This window comes from Plectropomus leopardus, chromosome 20 (genome assembly GCF_008729295.1).
Source record: "Plectropomus leopardus isolate mb chromosome 20, YSFRI_Pleo_2.0, whole genome shotgun sequence".
Taxonomy (NCBI): Eukaryota; Metazoa; Chordata; class Actinopteri; order Perciformes; family Serranidae; genus Plectropomus; species Plectropomus leopardus.
The window spans coordinates 25,912,445-25,937,108 of NC_056482.1; the positions used below are offsets into that span (position 1 = coordinate 25,912,445).

Below are 24,664 nucleotides of genomic sequence, written 5' to 3' on the forward strand. Positions count from 1 at the left end.
GGCCTAACCCTTTGGGGCCCTAACGGACCCCAAAGAGATGCTAATTGACTACAAGAGACGCAAAAGTACCATAACGAGATGCAAAATGACCACAGAGATGCAAAATGACCCCAAAGTGCACACAATGAGATTCAAAAAACAAAAGAGATGCAAAACAACCACAAAAAAATCTAATTAAAACACAAACTGATCTGAAAGAACCACAGAGACACAAAATAACAACAAAGAGATGCAAAAAGACCACAAAGAGATGCAGAGTGATCCCCGAAAAGACGCATATACGTACATATACATTGACACCTCTGAAACCTGAGAACATTTTTAGATTTATTTTTGAAAAAAAGAAAAAAAAACTACTTAATGGAAAACATGTCCAGAATCTTGTAATTCTCTTAATTATATATTTAAAATCATGTCACAAAAAATATATTTTTACAATTTTTTTAGAACTCTCTTGGGGTCATTTTGTTGTTTGTTTGTTGTTGTTTTTCTTGATTTTTTACTTTTTCTTTCTTATTTTCTTGTAAATTATTACTAAATTTGCTCATTTTTTGGCCGTTTCCTGTTAAATGATTTCCCATGTTTCTGAACGCCAGTTTGTTCAGGTGTCAAAGGGTTAATGAGACACTTGCTCTCTCTCTCCTGCAGGTGTGGTGTTTCACTACAGAGCGAACACCAGCAGATACACGCTGGACTTTTCTGCCGCTGAGGAGGCGTGTCGAGCTGCAGGCGCCGCCATGGCCACGCCCGAACAGCTCACGGCTGCTTACGAGGACGGCTTCGACCAATGTGACGCCGGCTGGCTGTCCGACCAGAGCGTCAGGTGTGTGTTCATCTGCAAAATCTGTGTTTCTCAACTCAGGTGGAATTTTTCTTGATTCTGCAGCTAAAACTTTCCTTATTGTTTCTTAATTTATTGTTTTATTGTTTCATGACACTCATTTCTAGAAATTCCTAAAACAAGTTGATGTTTGTTTGAATCAGGTTGAAATATTCTCATTACACTTAGAGCTTTTTTTTTTTACACTTGTTTAAGCCTTTAAAAACAGGAGGCAAAAAGCAAAAAAGAAAAAAGGCCCCAAACCTGCAAAAAAAAAATTGGTAAAAATTACAAGGAAATTATCTAAAATTTGTAAAAAATCAATCAATCAATAAAAATAACGTTCAAAAACAAAGAAAATGAGCCGGGAAAAGTGCATGAAAGTTTTAATAATTTTGTAACATTTATTTTTTAATTATGATAATTAAAGATATAGCTTTTCCCTGTAAATTTTTTCCTAGCTTTTTAAATTTTGATTTCTGAAACCTTTCTGACTAAGTTGCTCATTGCCTTTTTTCCAGTGATTTTTGAAAGAAATCACAATGATTTAAATATCTGTGAAAGGCGTCTAAAAACCGCACAAGAAATCTGACGTCTCTCCGGGCTGCAGAGAGTTAAAGGAAATATAGTTTTCAGTCCTCAAACATTTAAACTCAGTTAAACTCCGAGTGCTGTACGTCATTGTTTTTGCAGATATCCGATCACGACGCCGCGTCCCGGCTGTGCAGGAAATCTGCTGAGCAGACCAGGAGTGAGAACGTACGGCGTCCGAGACCCCGCCGAGAAATACGACGTGTACTGCTACGTGGATAAAATACACGGTAAACACAAAGTACAGCAGCTCCGCACGGATGTCGGTCTGACGAGTCTGATTCACAGCTGATCGATCGATCACATCGTAGCGATCAATCAGAGCAGCGCATTTCAACATCAGTCAAAAGAAAACCGTCTGAGTTTTATATCATGAATTTATTAAATAATTCCCTGTTAGTTAACCCTTTAAAAGGCTTTGTAAGCACATGGTTGACGTTTTTCACGATCATATTTCTTCACTAAAAGTTTGGAAAAACTCATTTTTTGCAGATGTTTTTATGTGACGTATTTTAGTATTTTAATAAGACTGTAATTCTGTTTGATTTGATTTTTATTATAACTGTTTTTTTCTACCATACTTTGTAAACAGATTTTGTGACTAAATTCATTATTATTTTTATTTATATTTTTAGATTTATTTTTGTATGTTTATTGTATGAAGGTACCTTAATTTTCAGATTTATATTCTATTATTTTGACTTTTGCACTTTTTACAATGCATTAAACTGGGAACATATTTTTCTTAACAAATTGTTGCGTTTTGTTACCAGATTCTATAATGTTTATTTTTTGCAAAGGTATTTCTTAGTGTGGCTGTAAAAGGGTTAAAGATAAACAAATATTAAATCTTAAATTACCTTTGTGTGTCTCTTCTGTGTGCAGGAGACGTCTTCTACCCTCCGTCCCTCAGGGACAAGCTCACCCTGCAGGACGCCAGACTCGAGTGTGAGAAGCACGACGCCGTGCTGGCGTCTCCCGGTCAGCTGTTCGCAGCCTGGAGGGCGGGGCTAAACCGCTGCGACTACGGCTGGCTGTCAGACGGCAGCGTCCGCTACCCCGTCACCGTCCCGCGGCCGCAGTGTGGAGGAGGGCTGCTGGGGGTCCGCACGCTCTGGAAGTACGAAAACCTGACGGGCTTCCCCGACCCCGGAGACAAGTTTGGACTGTACTGCTTCAAAGGTGAGACTCAGAGACACAACTTTAGGACATCTCTCAGATTCAAGGACGTTTCTAGGATTTTGAGACATTGCTCGGATTTTAGGAAGTTTCAAGGATTTTAGGACATTTCTTGGATTTTTGCTTATTTCTTGCTTTGAATACATTTCTAGGATTTAAGCATGTTTGAAGGATTTTGGGACATTTGTTGGATTTCAAGACGTTTTTAATTTTTGGTCCTTTTGCAGGATTTTGGGACATTTTTAGGATTTTAGGGCATTTCTAGGATTGCAGGATGTTTCTCAAATTTTACGACATTTCTCTTATTTTAGGACGCTTTTTGCAGGAATGTAGGACGTTTCTAAGATTTTAGGACATTTCTGGGGTTTTTGGACAGATGATATAATTGCGAACAGTTGCACGTTTGGCAGGACGTTCAGGTACTTTCTGAACCTGACGGCTGCAGAGCTGCAGACACAGACACACACACACACACACACACACACACACACACACACACACACACACCCCTACCTCATCATCACCAGGTGTGTTTGTAATATGGAGGAGCAGACGCTGCAGGAGGTCGGGCCGGTCTCAGATATTTCAGTCGGTGTTGTGGCGTGTGTGAGGAGCGTCCTGCTGAGGGTCAGACGGCGGCGGCCGGAGTCACATCAGAGAGGAGACGCAGAGCAGCAGGAGTCAGAAAAACACTCAGACTGAATGACAGATTTTATTTTTTTTTAGCACACAGACGCCACAAACGTATTCCCTAAACGACCGGAAAATAAAGGACCGTTATCTTCCAAATTAACTCTTTGAAAATGGAGCAAACTGACTTTATTTCTGTCAAAAACAGGGGAGGGCGACGAGCCGCTTAACTCTGAAAAACAAAAAAAACCCAAAACAATAAGAAAATGACTTCACGAAAGTACAAAAAAAAATAAAATTCTGTAACATTTGTTTAAATATAGGAATAATAAATAAAGTTTTCTGGATATTTTTCAGTTAATTTTTAGATCGGAGGGCAATAAGAAATGGGCCAAAAATTAGCAAGAAATTAATAAGACATTACAAATAAATTACTGGAAAATAGGGGGTAAAAAAATTAAAATATAAATAAAAACAAAAATACAATGAAAACAAAAAAATCCTTTTTTTCTATGGTTTAATTTTAAATATATTTTCTCTCATTTTTAGGATTTCCACGCCACCTTAGAATTTTCGCAGTTTGCAGGATAATTGTTGCCAAGCTGCTCATTATGTTTTTCCCGTGTTTGGAGAGAAATCAAACTTATTTTCTCAGGTTTTAGAAGTTAAAATGCTTGTTAAAGGCGTCTTAATGTGGCACAAGTAAACTGATGGTGGTCCAGATGTGAAAGGGTTAAACCCAGCGGAGCGTCATGAGTGGCTGCAGAGGGAGAACAAACCCAAACAACAGCAGGATAAACTCCCTCTGCCCCATTTACGGAGGCCAACGGTGTTTTTACGAGGGGAAAACCCAACTCGTGCACTCTCACACAGATACAGCAGAAGAGGGACAGGTCCCTAATGCTTCACAGCTGGACGCGTCCCAAAATCACACAGACGGACAGACGGAGGGAGGGAGGGGACAGCTGATCTGCCCCAAAAAACATCATCATGAAAAACCACTCAGAGGCACAAACCTGTTAAAAGGAACAACACAAGTAAACCCATTACATTCCCATTTTAGGATGTTTCTAAAGTTTTAGGACATTTTTAGGATTTTAGGACATTTCTAAGATTTTAGCATGTTTCTAGGATTTTGGGACATTTGTAGGACTTTTAGGAGGCTCCTCGTATTTCAGAACATTTCTCGACTTTTGCTTTATTTCTTGGATATAAAATTGGATAAAATGTTCCCTGGATTGTAGGACAATTTTAGGACATTTCTTGGGTTTTAGGAAATTTCAAGGATTTTAGGATGGTCTGATATGATATGGTCGATACGGTACGGTAGGATACGGTAGGATACGGTACGATACGGTACGATACGGTACGGTACGATACGGTACGATACGATACACTTTATTGTCCTGGTAGGGGAAATTTGTCTCCACTCTTAAACAAAAACAACAAAGTCACACCATGACATTAAAAACACAACAGCCTGAACAAAAACAACACCAGATATGCACACGGCACTTATCGCACTCACCCAATAATAAAACTCGAATTTTAGGATGTTTCTAGGTTTCTAGTTTTGATGCTGTTTTATGCACTCTGACACCTTATAGAGACTAAAAGGACAAAAACTATCCACAGAGTCAATCACTTTATTTTTATTGTGAACTAGAAAATGGTTGGGGGCCACCAGGGACCCTGTCAGGGGCCAGATTTGGCCCGTGGGCCTGCAGTTGAGCATCACTGGATTACACACTTGAGCTCTGACGTTTCACCGATGATATAATTGCAAACACTCGCACGTTTGGCAGGACGTTCAGGTACTTTCTGAACCTGACGGCTGCGCAATGAGTGCTGCCACGCGCTGAGTGAGGGGGCAGAGGCACACACACACACACACACACACACACACACACACACACACACACACACACACACACACACTCAGAGGTAATGGTACAGTGAAGGACAGGACAGGATGAGGACAGACCCCAGCCCCGCCAGATGACTGCAGCTCGCCAAACACATGACATCATATCTGGGCAGGACCGAACACGCAGGCAGGGTCTCCGACACGGTGCGAAAGACCAGAACACAGCTGATCCCCCGAGACCGCACGCCACCGAACACCTTCGGTCCGAGCAGGGCGGGAAGACGTCCTCCGAGCATCAGTGTGAGAGCAGCACGTTTCTGCCGGAGACACTTTAGGTACTTTACATAGTGTCTGAGTAAGATACCCATCGACAGTTACGAAACGCAAGGCACCGTGATACACGGCATCGAACGGCTTCAACGTGGTGGGTGAAGCATTCGTATATGTAATATCACCATAGTCAAAGACAGACATTATCAGGGATTCAACTATGAACTTCCTGTCGGAGACAGAGAAACCAGATCTGTTCCTGTACAGGAAGCCGATCTTTGGGTCTGAAAGGAAAGTTTGGAATCGCCATAAACCAAGGGATTTACATAAACGAATCATTTCGATTTCTTTGCCATAGAGAGTGTGAATATCGGGATGGTTTCGTGTTGTTATGATTTTTTTGACTGAGTTTGTGACTGAAAAGCATCACAGCAGTCTGAAGGTTAGCAGAGGCCACTGCAGGAGTGGATCCAAAACTGTACCATATCGTGTCATCAGCGTAAAAGTGGACTTCACAGAGGGGAGATGGGAAAAAAATATCGTTAAAATGTCGGTAAATAGAACTGGACCTAAGATGGACCCTTGAGGAACCCAGATTACAAGAAAGCTAGATCGAACACCATCAGCCACAGCGGCCTGCTTTCTGCCAGACAGATAATTGGAGAACCAGCCGGCAGATAGCTCATCTAAACCAACAGGTGCCAGTTTGTGCAATAAAATACGACGGTCCACGGCGTCGAACGCTTTTGAAAGGTCGACAAAGAGAGCAGCACAAAGCTGACGATCGTCCGGGCCAAGAGATGTAGCTGTTAGAGTCCCGTATCCTGGTCTGAATCCCGATCCCAGGAAGGCTCGTAACTGGTTATTCACCAGTGACTGAAGAACCTCGGCAGCTGCTGAGGTCCTTCGGTTCGCCTCCTTTCAGTTAAGGTGCTGTTTTCCACGCTGAAGGTTAGGTTGAATACACACATGCGTATGATGCATTTACGTAAATGGAAATGCTGAAGTTAAGTAGCTCAGAAACATATGTGGCATTTACGAGGGAAAAAGAGAAAAAGGGGAACCACCGTCCACCACCCGTCCACTCCTCCCAGCGTCCCCCCGAGCTCCTGACAGCCAGCGGAGGGACGATGTAGGGGAGTCGCTTACGTAGCGTTTATTGAAGCATTATGTCAGTGACGTTCAAAGCCGCCTGCTTTCTCCCAAGACACCAACTTTATGAAGTCAGCACTTAAACCTCCACAAAGGAGAGCATTGTGTGTGTGTGTGTGTGTGTGTGTGTGTGTGTGTGTGTGTGTGTGTGTGTGTGTGTGTGTGCGCGCTCATATGGTATGTATTCATCATAATGAGATATAAATCTCTGCGAGCATCACAGAGGAGCTCTGGCGGTCTGGTGTTTGTGTTTAGAGCAGCGGGTTCAGTTTTTTCAGGAAAAGCAGCAAAAACAAAACTGAGACACAAACAAAACGTCCGTCTGTGGAAAAACGAGATTTTTCTGGCCTCGTTCGGGTCTGTGTTGCTTTTATTTTTTGACCAGTTCATTTCTGACGGGTGACTTCATGTTTGAAGCATCAGCGTTTCCTTTTAAAGCTAACTTCAGTCTGACAGCTGCGTGATTTGAGTTTCCCAGATAGGACACTTTTCTTTTTTTAATGAGTCATGGTATTAATTGTGTAAACATTTAAAGTTGGATATTATTTGAGCCGGACCGCACGCCGTCTCCGTCTGATGACGAATGTTTACTTTACATTCATGTGCTGCATTTTCCAAATCACGCCGCATGTTTTTAAGATGATTTTCGACCTCTTCAGGCAGCTATGATTATTTTTAACACGATATGTCAGAGCTGCATCATGTTGATTTTGGCAGAAAACTATTATTGTGACAAACGATGAAACCTCAGAAACTTGTCAATGAAACTATTCTGGATTTTTTAATAACACTATATAAAGGCATGTTATGACAATCAGTTGAAGGGTTTTTTAAGGACAGTTCACCACAAAATATTTAAAAAATGACAAGAATTTTTAAAGAAAAGAAAAATCCAAAAAGTTTTTTTTAAAAATAACACTTTTTTAAAAGAAAAAAAAATTCACTAGTGTATTTCTAAGATTTTTTTAAAGGAAAACTTCTACCAAAAAGTTTTGAAGAAAAAATAAAACTCAACAAAAGTTTTTTAAAAATCACCAAAAATTTTAGAGGCAAACAAATTTCCAAAAATTTGTAAAAAAAAAAAAAAAAAAAAAATCTTAAATTTTCAAAGAAAAAAATTGTTGCCATAAAGTTTTAAAGGATAAAAAACCCCCAGAATTTTTAAAGAAAAATAAATTGACAAAAGTTTTTTTAAAATCACCAAAACTTTGTTAAGAAGATTTGTTGCTTCAGTGTGTTTTGTGTTTTAAATCTTCTTCTCTTTTTTTTATTCCAGCTAAAGAACCAGAACCGTCGACCACGAGTCCGCCCGTGACCCCGGCTCCCGGCACGCCCGCCCCCGGACCGGCCTTCGTTCCCGAAAGAGCCGAAATTCAAACGAGAGCATCAGATTTTGTCGCATATTTGGCGACAGAGGAACCACAGCGACACACCTCCCCGCACACCGCCGTCACCCCCGCGTTCGTCTTTGACGACTTCGACGTTCGAGATTTCGACTCCCACAGAGTGGAGTCCGTGCCGAGAGGAGACATCCTGCTGCCCATGCAGCTCCCTCCCTTACCCACCACGCGCTCGCAGCCCGCACGCCTCGACATCTCCAACGGCGGCGAGGAGGGAGGCCCGGCGGCGTCAGGCCGGGGGGAGAGCGGTGGCGGCGGCGGCAGCGCCGACGGAGGCAGCAGTGATGACGGCTCGAGCGGGGCGGAGATCAGAGCGGTGACCCCGACACACGTGTGGGTGGAAACAACGACGAGACCAACGCACCTTCCAGAGGGGACTCTAGGAGTCCACATCCAAGAACCAGGACGACCCGCCGGGACGCCAGAACCAGGACGAACCGCCGGGACGCCAGAACCAGCACGACCCGCCGGGACGCCAGAACAAGGACGAACCACCGGGACACCAGAACCAAGACGACCCGCCGGGACGCCAGAACAAGGACGAACCGCCGGGACGCCAGAACAAGGACGAACCACCGGGACGCCAGAACCAAGACGACCCGCCGGGACGCCAGAACAAGGACGAACCGCCGGGACACCAGAACCAGGACAGATCACTGTGACGCCTGAACCAGGGCGACCTGCTGGGACGACGGAGGCGGGGCAACAGCCTGCAGTCGTTTTTAAAGAGGACGTCACCCCTGAAATTGCACTGACCTTTGACCTCGACCCGTTGCTGGCTGCTCCTGTGGACGGAGAGTCTTCGGCCAAACCGCCGTTCCACCTCATCATCGTCAACGTGCACGACCAGAACCAGTCAGGTGAGTCCGAAGCAGCCGCTGTCAGAAGATACGATGAATCTAATCTGACGTGTTTCGAGGTCGTTTACACGGTGACTCCGAATTTACACCAGATCAGTTTTCTTGCTGCGTTCAGACGCGTTGCGTCAGATGCGTTCACAAGCGTTTAAACGTCTGAAACGCGACATTTGATTTCTTTTAAAAACACGGAGACAAGAAATGTCACCAAAATACAAAACAACGTGAAAAAAAGAGAGAGAGAGGCGGAGACAGTTATTAAAAACTGAGGAAACTCTAGTTCAAAGTATTTTGATTATATTTCTTGAATTGCTTATGAAATTAATATACATTATTATTATTATTATTAATTGATTTATCTATTTTTGCACCTTTTCCAGGTTATTTTCTTGTTGTTTTTTGTTTTTCTTTCTTTTTTTGATATTTTTAGGAACTTTTCTATTAACTTTTTACTCATTAATTAAATTTTATTAATTCAGTTTATTAATTGATTGATTAATTGAGGATAGTGTGCATTGATTAACATACCAGCAGTAAGCATCAGTGTAAATATGCCACAATTAGCACAACTGTGTTTATTTTCCTCGCTGCATGTTTCCATGTCTTTGAGTGAAATCAAGCTAATTTGCTCGGGTTTCGAAGGGTTAATGCCACTTTCTTGATAAATAATGTGCAGTAAACTGCTGAAAGGGTTAAACTCAGAGTGGACGCTGTGATCCACAGACGGACCTCCCGCGCGGGATTTCTGCAGAAATGTGTCAGCGGTTGAGCAATAACTCACGTCTCTGACCTCAGCTGAACTTCGGTTTCCTCACATGTTTACCGTAATGTCCTTCATCTCCGCAGCTTTCGCAAGACGCTTGAGTTTCGGGCCCCGTCGCTCTCACATTTCACGCGAAAGCGTCGGATCTTTCAGCGAGAGCGTGAATCTGTCGGCGTGTTTGCTGCCGTCGGGCCGCGCGGTAATCCGCGGCCGATTCGTGACGTTTGTTGTCTGCGCGGAAACAACGAGGAGTTTGTTGCCTTTTGTTTGCTGACAGATTCTCTCACAGTTTGCAGATGTGGAAAAAATCTGCAGCCGGTCGTCTCCGCTCTCGGCCCGTTTTGCAGCTTCACATATTGTAAACACATCAGAGTCTGGAGGGAAAACAGCCTCGTGAAGAGTCGAATATATCACGGCCGATTCAGCTCTGACTGCAGCTCCGTCTTTTTCTCACAGACGCGCTGGAGGTCCCGCAGATTCTCTCCCAGCTCTGTAAATATCCGCACAAAGAGCCCGAACAACCACAAACATTTGACATTAGTTGTCTTTTGTCTCGAGGGAGCTGCTTCAAACGCCGAAACCAAAAACTTCTCCAACAATCTCTAAACTCTCCGTCTTTCCCCACATTTGTCCTGATGAGCTGTTTTCCCACTGTGAGTGGATTACTCAACAGGCACTGAGAGCTCAGGGGCCCCGAGTGCTCGGGGGGCCCGAGTGCTCAGGGGGCCCCCGAGTTTGAGCATCTGGTTCATGAGGCTGTTACTAACATCTCTTCTTGGGAAGATTTCCATTTTTTTATTTTTAAAGAATAAAAAAATCCCCAAAGATTGTGAAAAAATTCAAAAATTATCAAATATTTTAATGGAAAAAATGCTCAAAAAATCTTAAAAGAAAAAAAAAAAGCAAATATTTTTTGTTAAAAGAACACACGCCTACATGCTATCTTAAAAAAACCCATAAAAATAAATAAATACATTTTAGAGGAAAAAAATAATTTAAAAAATCTTTAAATATCACTTAAAAATTTAAATAAAAAAAAACACAACATTTTTTCAAAGAAAAAAAATGCAAAAAAGTTGTATAGAAAAGAAAGAAAAAAAGAAAAATGCCAATAAGTTAAAAAAAAAAAAAAAAATAGCCAACAGTTTTTAATAATTGCCTTAAAAAAATCTGCCTTTTTTGTTTGTTTGGTGTCTCTTTGTGATCATTTTTGAGTCTCTTCTCTGTTATTTTGACATTGGACATTTTGTAGTGAAGGTCAGAGGGACCCGCTGACACTTTTGGGCCCCGGGGCCTGTGCCTGATAATCCGTAATCTATGTATGAGCTCTGGTACCTGAGGGCCAAATTCAGAAAGCAGGCGTGGCGGACGCATTAAAAAAATCTGTTTACCAAACAAACAGGACGTTTACAAAAGAAAACCAGAACGGAGACCCTCAGGAGGACCTGAGCACAGCTGAGACGGGCCCTCGTACCTGTTTGCCTAACTGTGAGGGGGTTTGTGCAGGGGCCACACACACTGAGATTACAGCGCTCCTGTGTGTGTGTGTGTGTGTGTGTGTGTGTGTGTGTGTGTGTGTGTGTGTGTGTGTGTGTTGTTTATTATTGAAACGTTGGCGGCGTATCGTGTTGCAGAGCTCATACATCATCACATGGAGCAGACGCTGGCTCCTGTGGGGCCCCCGGACTCTCCGCTTCCACGTCTCGAGGAAATTAGGAAAATTGCAGCGTGGAGTTTTTTAATGAAAACTCTTCGTGTCTGATGTGGGATCGAGTTCCGAGTCACACGAGTCTTTCCGGACTTGTTTGGTCTGCCGCAGGTTAACTCGTTAGACTTGTTTGTTTGAGAGAGGAGCTGGTGATCCGCTCGCAGCGCGTTTCTGTTCACACGAGAAAACTGAGCTCAGGTCTGAGCTCACGGCACGTTTTTACTCACAGTTCCCACGAAAAAGTTTCTAAATGTGCCGTAAAGTTTTAATGAGGACTCATTAGGCCTGAGCGTTTTATAAACGGCCCGGATGTAAAGTTTCAAACGTAAGGCTCGGCCTAAGGGACTGTTCCTTATTTATTTTTTTGACCCTCCTCAAACCTACAAGTATTTATCCTCGAGCCTCTGCTCAAAATTTCTGTTCTACAGTTGCTTGCTGCCATAAATGGTGTAATTTTGGCAATTTTTGTTTTGGCAGGTTTGTGGGTTTGGATGGTATGTTTTCATTAAAAATCACAGATTAGTTTACAGGGGAAAAAAGTGCCAAAAAATTCTAAAAAAAAAAAAAAATCCACCAAGAATGTTATAAAGGGGAAACAAATAGCCATTTTTAAAAATTATTTCAAAAATTAAAGAAAAAGAATTCACTAAAATTAAAAAAAATCGCCAAAATGATCATAGGGAGAAAAGAAATAGCTAAAAAAAATCACAAAAAACTTTAATTGAAAATAAAATCTAAAAAAAATGTAAAAGAAAAAAAGAATTCACCAAAAAGTTAAAAAATAAAAACAATAATCAAGATTTTTTTTAATTTAAATACAATAAAATTAAAAAAAATTTAAAAATGGCCAAAAGGTTTTTTTCAAATTACCCAAAATTTTAAATAAAAAAACACTTTTTTTGTCTCCTGTCTGTCTCCAGTGGACCAGATCCTGGACATCTTGAATCAGCCCCTCATCGAAGGCTCCCAGTCCCACTTCCCCCAGATCACCGACCTGTCCCAGGTGTCCAGTGAAGCCGTCCTCCACGCCAGCGGAGACCTGGATTCTCTGGACGCGTCTCCCATCGGCCTGCCGCCAACTGTCAGCTTCATCAACGGGAAACACGAGGTGACGTCCAAACACTGTGTTTAACTAACAGATCATTCTGGTTCATATTTGGTCTAATTATTTTTAAGTCTGTCAGTGAGACTCTGCACCAAAACAGTCAAAATCTCATATTCACATTATCGTTGAGTTTTTATTTGACAAAATGATTAATGTTGTCACGTTTGTTTGTTTGCAAATTTCCCATTTTATTTAGTTTTGGCTAAATAAATAAAAATGTTCAATGCAAGAAAATCCACAAAATTAACACCAAAGTAACGATAAACGTACTTTTCTGATCCGTTCAGGTGAAATTTGAGCCGCAGCTGCCCGAAGAAGCCAGAGGAGATCAGTTTGAGACGGCCACGCCTGTTCAGGTGGACGAGGGGGAGGAAGAAGAAGAAGAAGAGACGGAGGAGGAGAGCGTGACGCCGTTTGACTACGGCGCCATAGAGATCCACACAGAGGGGACACCCACAGAGGAGACACCCACAGAGGACAGACTGACAGAGGACACACCTGCAGAGGACACACATGCAGAGGACGCACTGACAGAGGAGACGCCCACAGAGGACACACCTGCAGAGGACACACTGACAGAGGACACACCTGCAGAGGACACCGGTGATCCTCATCCAGATGTTTACCCAGATGTTCCAGACTCGGTCCCTGATGTCTTTACGGACTCAGAGGACGTCAAAACTGAAGAACCAGGTGATCAGACAGCAGCAGGAACCACCACCGTGTCCCCTGTTCGTAGCACATCAGGGGGCCATGTCCCCCCTGCTGTCTCGCAGCCTGTCACCGACCCTGTGTCCCCCTATGAGGACATGGAGGGCTCTGCGAGCCGCGGCGCTGACGATGATGCCGGCGCTGTGCAGGAGGGCTCTGCAGACGGCGCTCTGCCCACGCCGGCTGCAGGAGGCCAGTCCGCTGTCAGGACTGACGAGACAGAACTCGGAGGGACAGAGCCTCCGACTTTAACCCCGGACACACAATCCCCAAAAACCACCACCCAGACCGAGAGAGAGGACGCCGAAGGGTCTGCGTCTGGAGAGGACGAAGCTTCAGGACAAGAGCCACCGGAGACGCCCGGAGTCACCGAGGCTGCAGCCGGGGCCGCCGTCACAGAGGTGCCTCTGGTTTTCCCGGGTGTGGACACGGTCCCAGAGACGGGCTCAGGTGCAGAGCAGCTGTCCGGAGAGGCGGAGGCCTCGGGGGAGCCGGGTGGTCCGGTTGACCCTCCCAAAGAGGTCACGGTCACTGTTTTACCAGATGTAGCAGCTGTGACGTTTGAGGACCAAACCACAGACGCGAAGGACGTGACCTCGGAGCCAAAATATTCCACACACGACCAGAGACATCCCACCGAGTCCCCCGAAGACCACCCCCGACCTGCCGAGGTCCACACAGACCAGACTGAGCCGTCCACCACGCAGCGCGTCGGCCAGCCGACGCTCTCCACCTCCTCGCCCCTCTACACCTTCGACCGCAACACCGACTCCGTCCCCCAGTGGGCGCTGAGCCCCGACCCCGCTGCCACGCCGCTGCCTGATGAGTTTGGGGACTATGAAGAGGTGGCGCCCCCGCTGCTGGAGTCACAGCCTCAGAAACCAGAAAAGATGGCGTCCACAGAGCAACCAGACAGCAGCACGTACTCTGTGGAGGCCAGCACGGTGGACGTCAGAGGTAACGCACGTTTGGTTACGTTCAGGCACAAAAACCACGCCGCGTGGTTCGGAAAACATCACGTTTGGCTTAAATTACCTAGTTTTTGGGGCACTATCCACGCTAAAAAAAGCCCCAAAAAACAACACTTTTCACAGCACTATCCCAGCATGCAATGCAGTTATATCTCAGTCAAGGCAACAAATTCATGTAGCACTATCTGCAGGAAACGCCGTAATATCATGATAAAAAAAAGTCTTTTAATGACAAAACCGCAGCAGTAAAAATGCAGCGATGTCTTCGTAAAACTTAACTAGAAACTAGAAAAACAGCACCGTTTCCATCATGAAAAAACTGTCGTCATGGCGCCATGATATTTGAGACAAAAAGCACAAAAAACACTTTTGTTGCACAATCTAAACAGAAACAAAAAGGTGATGTACGAGATACAAGTACCTCAAAATTACTCAAATTAAGCAGTACTCAGATCACAAATTCACATGCAGCACAGAGCTTTGAGTAAGTGCAGTCACAGATTTGAATCTGAATGCAGAGATTATTTTAGTCTGAGCAGATTTCTGTCCGTGTCTGCGCAGATCTGCTGCCGTGCTCCACCGCCGTGTGTCACAACGGAGGCTCCTGCTACGAAAAAGGAGCTGAAAATATCTGCGTGTGTGCACCTGGATACACGGGGCCGCTCTGTGAAACAGGTACACACACACACACACACACACACAGAGCCGCGGCCTGTTTTAAAGGCACCGTATTGACCCCGCGCTGACAGACGGGCGATGTGGGATAATGTGGCTCTGTGTTTTGCGTCTGCAGATGTTGACGAGTGCCAGTCGAACCCGTGTCTGAACGGAGCCACCTGCCTGGACCGAGTTAACTCCTTCAGCTGCCTCTGCCTGCCCAGCTACTCCGGAGAGCTCTGCGAACAAGGTCAGCTGCGCCGAAATCTCCTCAAAACATGAGTGCGAGATGACTGCGCCTCCGCTGAGTGATGTTTCACCACTTTCCTCTGGCGATAACTTTTCATGAAGGATGATGGATGTTTACAACACTGGCAGGTTTATTTTTATTGCAGCCGCTCAATAAAGCCGATATAAAATTGCGATAAATGGGATTTTTTTCGAAATTGCTGAAATTATATTTGTAATTTTAGTTTAATGGAAACTCGCCTGGTAAAGACCTGAAAAAAATTAAAAAGTTCAGATTATCTCAACACATTTATTTTAGAGTCAAACTGAAAGTGAGCTCACCCTTTAAACGTCAGTAATGACCCGTTATTAACTGTGACGCCGCGGTAAATACATTTAGTTAAGGTTGAAGTTTAACCCTTTGAAACCTGAGCAAGAGATTGATTTTTTTTAAAAATCAAAAAGTTAAAGTAAAGTAAAGTAAAGAAAATAAAGAAGTGATGAAAATTAAAAATATTTATAAATATTTTTTTGATAATTTACTAATAATCCTCTCCCCTTTAAAAAAAAATCAGGTAATTTTCTTTCTTGCTAAGTTGGTTGTTGCCTTTTTTCCCATGTTTAAATAAAAAAAAATCACACCAATTTTCAAACCAGGTTAACAAAGGGTTAAATAGCTTGTGAAAGGCATGAAAGCACAAAAAAAACCAAAAAAAGTGCCGGTCCAAACTGTGATGGATGTTTAAGTTTGGATTTTTAATATGTTTTTAACGTTGAAATAAGATTGTCTAACGCAGAGCAGATTTGTTTTTTTGTTTTTTTCTGATCATCGGTGTACCGTGTTTCATTATTTTTCGACTTCTGATCGCCAAGGCCCAGGTTAACAAATATGTAAATAAAAAGGTGCACGCGCGTCTCGAGTCCTGACGTCCTCGGTCCTCAGCTGTCCTCCGGCGCTGGGCGTCGGCTCTCCTGCAGATTAGTTCCAGCTTCCCGTCCAATATTTCTGTCATTACTCAGCAGCTGACGGAGGCTCCGGCTCACAGCAGACTCCAGGGATTAATATTTTCCATGAAATTAAGCAACTTTCGGAGACTTTAAGATGTCTCTCTTAATATTAGTCAAACAACAGTAAGATATTATTACTTTTAAAGTGAAAAATTAAGCTCACATTCTTTTTTTTTATTGGAGGGAGTTTGGTAAGTCATAACACTAAACTGAGGGCTGATTTAACACGAGTTTTACTCCCAGATTTAACAGTCAGGTTATTATTTCTAAAGTGGTAAAAATGTATTGTTAAAGTTTTGTTGGAATTCTTCTCAGTGAACTTTTAAACTTTTGTCCGGATTATTTAGAGAGCTTTCCTCAATAAATCAAGCAGGGATTCAAGCTTTACGCATTTTACATATTTATGTGCACATTTATGTATTTATATTTATTCAGAGGATATATATATACATATATATATATATGTTGTTTATATTTATCATGACAAAAAGCTGCTCAGATCCTTCATCTATGAAAGCACTTTATTGTTTCTCCCTTCGCACGTGACATTCATTATCTCAAGAACGCCTGAAGGGAATTTCTTCAAATTTGGCACAAACGTCAAATGTGAACTGTGACCTTGTCTCTTATTCTTGTGAATGCGATATCTCAAGAATACCTTGAGGGATTTATTATTTTATTTATTTTGTTTTATTTTATTTTTTTAATATTTTACTTTAAAAAAATTGCGATTTTTAAAAAAATATTAACTTTTTTTCCCTTTAAAACTTTTTTGCTTTTTTCAATTTATTTTTGATGTTTTTTTCATGATCTTTTTCTTGACATTTTTTCTTTTAGCATTTTTTTTTCTTTCAAAGTTTTTGATCAATAGAAAAACAAATAATGATTGCTTTTAGTTTCCACCTTTTATTGTACTGTCTTTGCGTCTCTTGTTCATTGTTAGTCCTCGGCTGGGAGTTGGAGTCAGTCGAAAAAGTGGAAACCCCCAAATTCCCAGTCTGCAGGGTGTTTCCCTCCTGTGCATCCATGTATGCATGATGTATGCAGCGTGCACAACATAAGTTTAATGTGTATTTCATCCTGATCTGTCCAGCAGCAGATAGACACACACAGCTGTCCTCCTGCAGCTCCCTGCCAGTGGAAAGATGGAGAGAAAAAATAGATAATTGCTGCAGTATTTTGCCAAAAAGCTTTTGCAGCTGTGTGGCATCGAATCAGTGGTAAATACTGCTAAATACTGCCTCGGACTTACTCAACTTCTCCTTCATCTGCTGGACGGATCCGTGTTTAGGCTGGCCTCCTGTCCCAAACTGATTCCTTCAAAGTGCCAGCAGCAGAGTTAAAGCTCTGGAGACCTCACCTGACCCTCCAGGTGGCTGCGCGGCCCACTTTATTAGGACGCGGCGGGCTGACGATAGCAAACGCCCCAAAGCCTCCGCAGCAACTTTCCATCACGACTTTATTGGCACACGAGTTATTCTGAAGCCACAAAACAGCCATTGTTTACAGAGGCTGACGGAGCACAGAGCTGATTATATGGCTTACAGTCGCTGTGTATCGGACTAAATGTGCGTGTGTTTGTGCGCTTTTGACCCGCAGACAACTGGAGGGTTGTGAAGGTTAATGAAGTCCAACTGTTCGTTCAGAGAGAGGCCTTTATGCCCCAGCTGGCCCCGACGCTCCCTGTTTCTCTGTGGCCTCAACAACAGAGTTCGAATGGAAAGAGGGATGAGAAGATGCACGATTTTATTGCACATCATGATAAAAAAAAACCACAATAAGCCGATTGTGGTGAATTTCCATCGTTCGGGTAATGGTGAATATTGCAGAGATTTTCACACGTTCTTTTATTTTTGACGGTGTGCCACGACAACAACATCTGGCACCAAATACTGATTTTCTTATTTTTATGCCTCCATGCCAGAAAAAGAGCAGAGGCCGCAGGAATTATATTTTCGGCTTCTGCGAACGTACATCCCATTCTTGTGAATGGGATATTTTAAGAACGCCTTGAGGGAATTCACTTAAATTTAGTACAAATGTTCACTTGGACTCAACGATGACCTGATAGGATTTTGGTGGTCAAAGGTCGAGGTCACAGTGACCTTGCATCTGTCTCATTTTTGTGAACGCGATATCTGAAAATGGCCTTTGGTGAGTTTCCTCAAATTTGGCACAAACATCCACTAGAAGCTGATTAGAATTTTGTGGTTATAGGTCAATGATCAAGGTCACTGTGAACTCATGAGTTTCATTTTTGTGAAAGTGATATCTCAAGACCACCTTGAGGGAATTTTTTTGTGAAATTTGGCACAAACAGCCACTTGGACTCAAGAACGAGCATATTAGAATCTGGTGTATGAAGTTCAAAGGTCAAGGTCATGAGCTGCAGATGGCCGTCAGATCATTTTTCTTTAACACTGTTTTTTCCCGCCTTGCAGACACGGAGGTTTGTGGATTCGGGTGGCAGAAGTTTCAGTCTCACTGCTACAAGTACTTCACCCACCGCCGGACGTGGGACGCCGCAGAGCGGGAGTGTCGGCTGCACGGCGCCCACCTGACCAGCATCCTGTCCCATGAGGAGCAGCTGTTCGTCAACCGTAAGTCCAAGTCAACCAAGTCAATCAGAAGAGCCTTATTTTAAAGAACAGCTCCAGTTTTTCTTTATTCTTTGATTTTAATTTATGTTTTTTTATATTTTTACGTTTTATGTACTTCATTTTTCTATGTCTATTTTTACATTTTTTATTTATTTATCTTTATATTTTTACATTGTTTATTTACTTATTTATTCTTCTATTTATATGTGTACATTTTTATTTACTTTTTTTTTTTTCCTTTAGCTGCACCATGTTGGTCCAGGCTGACAAATCTCAGATATTTGGTGAAATCTCTGATATTTAGTTCAGACGTTCATGTTTACTCCCCAAACTGTTAACTGGAAACATCTGCTGCCGCGTCCTGGTTTAACTTTGGCTCAGAATTCACTGTACAAGCTCACAGTTTTGTAATTCAGTGGACTTTTATTAATGACATGTCGGTGCATTTATTTTCATTATGAATTAAGGGGGCAGGGGCGTTTCCTTAACCTGGCCTCAATTTATTGACTAGAGTTTGAAAAATAGTGGTGGAACTGAATTAAGTACATTCATTCAGTTATTGGATCCAGTTTTTATTTTGACATGTTTTATTTTATTTATTTTATTAGGGACTGTTTTTTATTTAAGAGAGGGGAGGGGTTGGTGCAAAAAGGGGGTCAAATAATTCAAACACCAGGGATGGACTTATGTTGTTTTTTTTTCATTTAAGTTTAGGGGAGTGGCATACAACTTTGAATTATTTTGTATAAATTTACTGCCAATTTATTAAGTGTGTTTTGGGGGAATTTGTCTTTTTCTTGTAATTTTCTTTTGCGATTTTCTTTTTCTTGATACATTTTTTTGACTTTTTTGATGATGATGATTTTCAAAGAAAGCATTTAAAATTTGTTTTCTTAAAAACATTTTGGGTGATTTTTTTTCTTTTCTTTTCTTTCAAAATTTTGGCTGCTCTTATTTTCATTTAAAAGTGATATTTTTGAGAAAAAGAAAATCTTTTAAAAGTTTTGGTGATTTAAAAAAAAAAATTGGCTTTTTTTTTAAATTTAAAGAAATGTGTTTATTTTTAATCTTTCTTATCTGCAGGCCTGCAAAATAACAATGTTTAAATGAGACATTTGGGGCTGAAGCTTCGGACGCCTGGGCTCAATGACGTGTCAGTCAGATAAAATAAAGTCCATTAAAGAGAGTTTCAGGCTGCAGCAACATGTAAACTGTGTCTCGGTTTATTGGGAAGATTAAACGGACTCGAGCCGTTTGTTAAAAGCTGCTCAGCCTCAGCGTTTCCTCTGGTTTCTGCTCTGTTGATGGTTCACAGCTTCTGCTGCTGCTGCACACGAGTGTTCACGCCACAAACATGTAAATCAGCACATCATCGCCTCCTCGCTCTCCGTCCGTCGCACGCTGCCTCGGCTCAGTCCTGATGGACAGTTTGTCTGTTTGCAGGGTGCATTAAGGGTTAAGCTGAGTCAGAGTGTGACTCTGCTGTGTTTGGTCCGTGCAGGTCTGGGCAGCGACTATCAGTGGCTCGGCCTCAACGACAAGATGTTTGAGAGAGACTTCAGATGGACCGACGGCAACCCGATGGTGAGACATCTAAAGATTCGCTCTGTGGCTCAGCCAGCAGCACGTCACTGAAATTTAAAGAAATAATATTCAACATAAATACAAGATCATTATCTTGTGTGCACAAGATTTTAAAAAATCACCTTTCAGGACTCCAGTAAATGCTTATAAATATTCTTTTATCTTTATATATTTATGTAATTTACTTATTTATTATTATTATTTTTATAATATAAAATATTTTATTATATGTTTTTATTTACTTATTGATTTTTTTATTCTTATATTATTTTATTTATTTGTCTTTAAATTTCTACATTTATTTATTTATTTTTTAAAAATCTTTTACAGATTTATTCTTTTCATGGCACATCTGTGACTCCTTAGGTTTCACAATTTTAAGATAAAAATGGAGGGAGTTTATTTCATTTCATGGCAGCTTTCCTCTTCTTAAGTTTAGTTGAAACAAAGCAAAAACATGACACACTTCCTGCACGCTGGTCGTAATCTGGTGCCTCATCTCTGTTATTTAGTCATGATGACACACACTCACACACACACACACACTCACACACACTCACACACTCTGTTGAAGTGTGTGAGCTGGACTCTGCAGCGAAAACGAGGCCTGAAATCCGACTCGAGGCGACTCTGCTGTTGTCATGTGTTATCACTCAGAGCAGAGGCACACCCTGAGTGTGTGTGTGTGTGTGTGTGTTTGTGCAGCGTGAAGTATAAGTGTGCATTTTCTTTTTGGTTTTTCTCTTTTAACCCTTTGACTCCTGGATCATTTAAACCTCTGGAAACCGAGAAAATTGGTTTGATTTCTTTCAGAAAAAAAAACTTAAAAAAGGAGACAGGGAAATGATCTGAAAATTAGCCGGGTGATAATTAGACATGATCTAAAAATGAGAGAAAAATGTCCATAAAACTAAATTTATAATTCTCTTAATTATGTGGGTCTAATTATGGTACAGAAAAAAAGCAAAGATGTGGGTTTTTTTGTTAGTTTTTTTTTTTTTTTTTTTTTTTTAATTTTTTTTTTTTAATTTTTTTTCTTTTTTTTTTTTTTTAAAAAAAAAAAACAACAACTTATTTTTTGGTAATATTCTTTTCTTTTTTCTTTTACTCGTCGCTCTGTTCCTTTTTATTCATTCAGTTATTTTTTGGAAGACAAAGCCAATGTGGACATGTTTCAAAGGGTTAAAACAGACTAAAGCAGCTGATTTTTGGGTTTCCTCCTGCAGAGCTTTAGGTTTGGTCGTCCCAGCAGCACCACTGTCTGCTCTCTCAGGGCATTACACCCATCATGCACCATGTCCTCACGGGGACGGGTGGCGCCCTCACAGTCCGTACGAACACATGAGCCGTATTAACCACGGCAGCATAATCCCAGAAATCATCTGGAGTTTCTGAGTATGATGCAGAGAAGACCTGGTGTTCACGTGCAGCCAGCCGCGTCCTTACAGGGATGAGGTCATATCTGAGTGAGCTGCGTGTCTGCAGCAGAGTTTTTAGGGTGTGTGACGATGAAGTGAAAGACTGAAAATGTGTGTTTTGGCAGCAATACGACCACTGGAGGCCCAACCAGCCCGACAGCTTCTTCCAGTCTGGAGAGGACTGTGTGGTGATGATCTGGCACGAGGGGGGGCAGTGGAACGACGTGCCCTGCAACTATCACCTGACCTTCACCTGCAAGAAGGGGACAGGTACGCACACACACACACACACACACACGTTTACATGCAAAAGTGAGGCCTGGGGTGTTTGTGAGGACTTCAGGACATTTCAAAGATTTCAGAACATTTCTAGGATTTTAGGACGTGTTGTGATGTTATTGGTAATTTAGGACAATTATGGGAATTTAGGAAGTTTCAAAAGTTTTAGCACATTTCTAGGTTTTTAAGGACATTTCTAGGATTTCAGGACATTTCTAGGTTTTTAGGTAGGGCTGGGCGATAAAACAATAACGATATAAATCGCAAAATAACTTTTCTTCGATAGAAATACGAGATGTAGTCCATAGAGTGTGACTGGAACATCATTTTTTTGTTCTAGAAAAGCATCAAATCCTCCACTGTGATGATGATCTGCAGTGTTTATATTGTGATGGGGATTTCCACGTGCAGAAAAATAAACTGAAATCACTGGCAGCCTGAAGCGTGCTTTAAAAGTACTCAGCGGTTATATACATTTCATGAAATTTATAGTTAAAGAGCTAAAACAATTAAGTTCTTAAATAAATGTATACACTTTAAAGCTGCACTAATCAGTTTTAGTTTATGAAAAACAGATGAAATGGACATGTGAATGTGAAATGGGTCCAGCGGAAACGGTGCACTCAGCTCTATGGAGATTTTTAGCATCTTTGGAGTTTTGGTTCTGGTGTTAGAGCCTGTTTAACCCTTTGAAACCTGAGCAAATTGACTTTATTTCTTTCAAAAATGTGCTAAGAAGACAATGAGCAACAAAGGAAGAAAGGACACAAAATAAGCAATAAATTTGTGAAATGTACAATAAAATTAGTTTAAAAACAAAAACAAAATGGAAATGGCCAGGGACAAGTGCTAAAAAAATTATGATAACAATAATGTCACAGAATTTTTGTTTTGTGTTGCTTTGCTTTGTTTTGTATTATTTTGTTTGGTTTTGCATTGTTTTGTTTTGCTTTGTTTTGCTTTGCTTTGTTTTGTATTATTTTTTGTTTTGTATTATTTTGTTTTGTTGTGCTTTACGCGGTGACATTATGTCGGTGTTGTGTTCCCGGCGTGTTGCGCTGCCCTCCAGTAGCCATAAAATCCCTGAGTGGAGGTTTGAGTGAGCTCTTCCTGTTCTTTGCCATCAGTCTCCTGCGGGCAGCCCCCCGTGGTGAAGGACGCTCGCGTGTTCGGGGCCATGAAGTCTCGTTACGAGATCAATGCGCTGCGCCGCTATCACTGTAAACAGGGCTTCATCCAGAGACACGCCCCCACGATCCGCTGCCGAGCCAACGGCCAATGGGACGTGCCCAAAGTCACCTGCACAAGCCGTGAGTTTCCACAACGATTTGGTTCACAATCACAAGGCTGCACGACGTTAAGAAATTTTACTTTATTTTTAATTTTTTTTTAAATTTAGTTTTTTTGGTTTCTCTTTGCTAAAGCTTTTACACAATCAACTTCATTTAGGTGATTTTACAGAGTAAACCAATTTTCCAGTTTTTTAACAGTTTTAAAGCGACAGCATAAAAACAAAAAGGGGAAAAAAGCCCCATCAGTAGAGAACTGGTATGATATAATTCATAAAATTGTAATGGAAAGAATCATTTTTTCAATTAGATTTCAGGAATCGATATTTGTAGAAATTTTATTTGAATATGTCAACCCCTCTGTCTTTAGTCATTTATCTCAAATTTTTAACACCCCATGTTCGTTTTTTTTAATTTATTATTATTATTTTGTCTCACTTTGTTTAGAATTTTTTTATTTTATTTTTTTTTAACGTTTTTTTTCCGTCCGTCTTCTCAGCCGCCACCTACCACAGGTCAGTTTCTCTGCGGCGCCGCAACAACCAGAACAACGAGCAACAAAACCGGCACTATAACCACCACGTCCATCACGCCAAGAGTCGCCCAAAACACAACGACAACATCGAGCAGCAGAAGAGTTACGACTTCTTCCAGAGCCCTTGGAGCTCGTCTCAGAGGGAGAAGAGGCAGCAGGAACACGACCAGCACCAGACGACGCACTGATCTGGTTTTTGGGGTTTATAGACGAGCAGCCGAACGCAGCGCGCCAGCGGCGGCGGTCCAGAGGCATCGATAGACAGAGACGTGCACTGAGCTGTCTATCAATGGCTCTCTGAAGGACGAGGGACGCGTCTCACCGCCGCAGTGTCCCCAACATCATCTGAAGCAAAACACCAGTGAGATTTTTTTGCTAAATAATTATCTAAAGTCACAATAATCTGAACAGGAAGACTGGTGCTTTAACGGTCTGCGAGTCCGCAGGTTCAGGACCTGATCCAGGATCTGAACAGTCTGTCAGCCGCTCAGTCTTATTTCAAAGATGCCCTGTGGGATTTTTTAAACAAAGAAAGAAAACATTCATTTTTTTATGTCCTTGAGGCCTCATAAGTTTTTTAGAATATTCACAAAGATACTTGCAGTTTATTTTTATAAGAGCTTGTCCAGTAGTTTAGAAAATGTAAGTTATGGTACTTAAAGAGTAAAAATACAGACAGAGTAAGTCAGCGTATGGAAGAGTAATGCATTCATGTGAGAGAAAAAATTCTGCTTTTAAAAAAAAGTGAAGTCAGAAAATAATCTCAGAAAACAAAGAATTTATGAGATTATTATTTTTGTTAATTTACAGAATTATCTTGTCAATTCATAAAAACAAATTTCCATCAAACTTTTTCTCAGAATTCTGAGATAAAAAAAATAGAGAAATTAGAACATTATTATGATCAAGTTACTTTATGTGAAGTAAGTAGTGAAGTGAAGTAAGTATCTGCTTGATGATTTAAGTGATTAGGTTTTTTTCAGAATTAAAAAGATCATTTTTTCATGGCCTTTTTTAAAGAATGTTGAGACAGCAAAAAATG

At 41.6% G+C, this 24,664-nt stretch overlaps 1 protein-coding gene across 3 annotated transcripts in view; it reads left to right on the forward strand.

Moving 5' to 3' along the window:
• Nucleotides 1-24,405, forward strand: part of LOC121959461 (versican core protein-like) — a 31,549-nt gene extending 7,144 nt beyond the window's left edge. For 2 of the 3 annotated variants that reach the window (XM_042508738.1, XM_042508739.1), the window contains 13 exons: nucleotides 649-823; nucleotides 1,514-1,641; nucleotides 2,297-2,593; nucleotides 7,786-8,769; nucleotides 12,158-12,345; nucleotides 12,630-14,010; nucleotides 14,586-14,699; nucleotides 14,818-14,931; nucleotides 18,359-18,517; nucleotides 20,019-20,101; nucleotides 21,645-21,789; nucleotides 22,926-23,108; nucleotides 23,587-24,404. In XM_042508738.1, coding sequence (XP_042364672.1) covers nucleotides 649-823; nucleotides 1,514-1,641; nucleotides 2,297-2,593; nucleotides 7,786-8,769; nucleotides 12,158-12,345; nucleotides 12,630-14,010; nucleotides 14,586-14,699; nucleotides 14,818-14,931; nucleotides 18,359-18,517; nucleotides 20,019-20,101; nucleotides 21,645-21,789; nucleotides 22,926-23,108; nucleotides 23,587-23,810 — 4,175 coding nt within the window. In that variant the 3' untranslated portion in view covers nucleotides 23,811-24,404. Of the gene's footprint in view, nucleotides 1-648; nucleotides 824-1,513; nucleotides 1,642-2,296; nucleotides 2,594-7,785; nucleotides 8,770-12,157; nucleotides 12,346-12,629; nucleotides 14,011-14,585; nucleotides 14,700-14,817; nucleotides 14,932-18,358; nucleotides 18,518-20,018; nucleotides 20,102-21,644; nucleotides 21,790-22,925; nucleotides 23,109-23,586 lie in introns of all 3 variants that reach the window. The other variant, XM_042508741.1, reaches the window with a different exon arrangement.
• The last annotated feature ends 259 nt before the right edge of the window (nucleotides 24,406-24,664 follow it).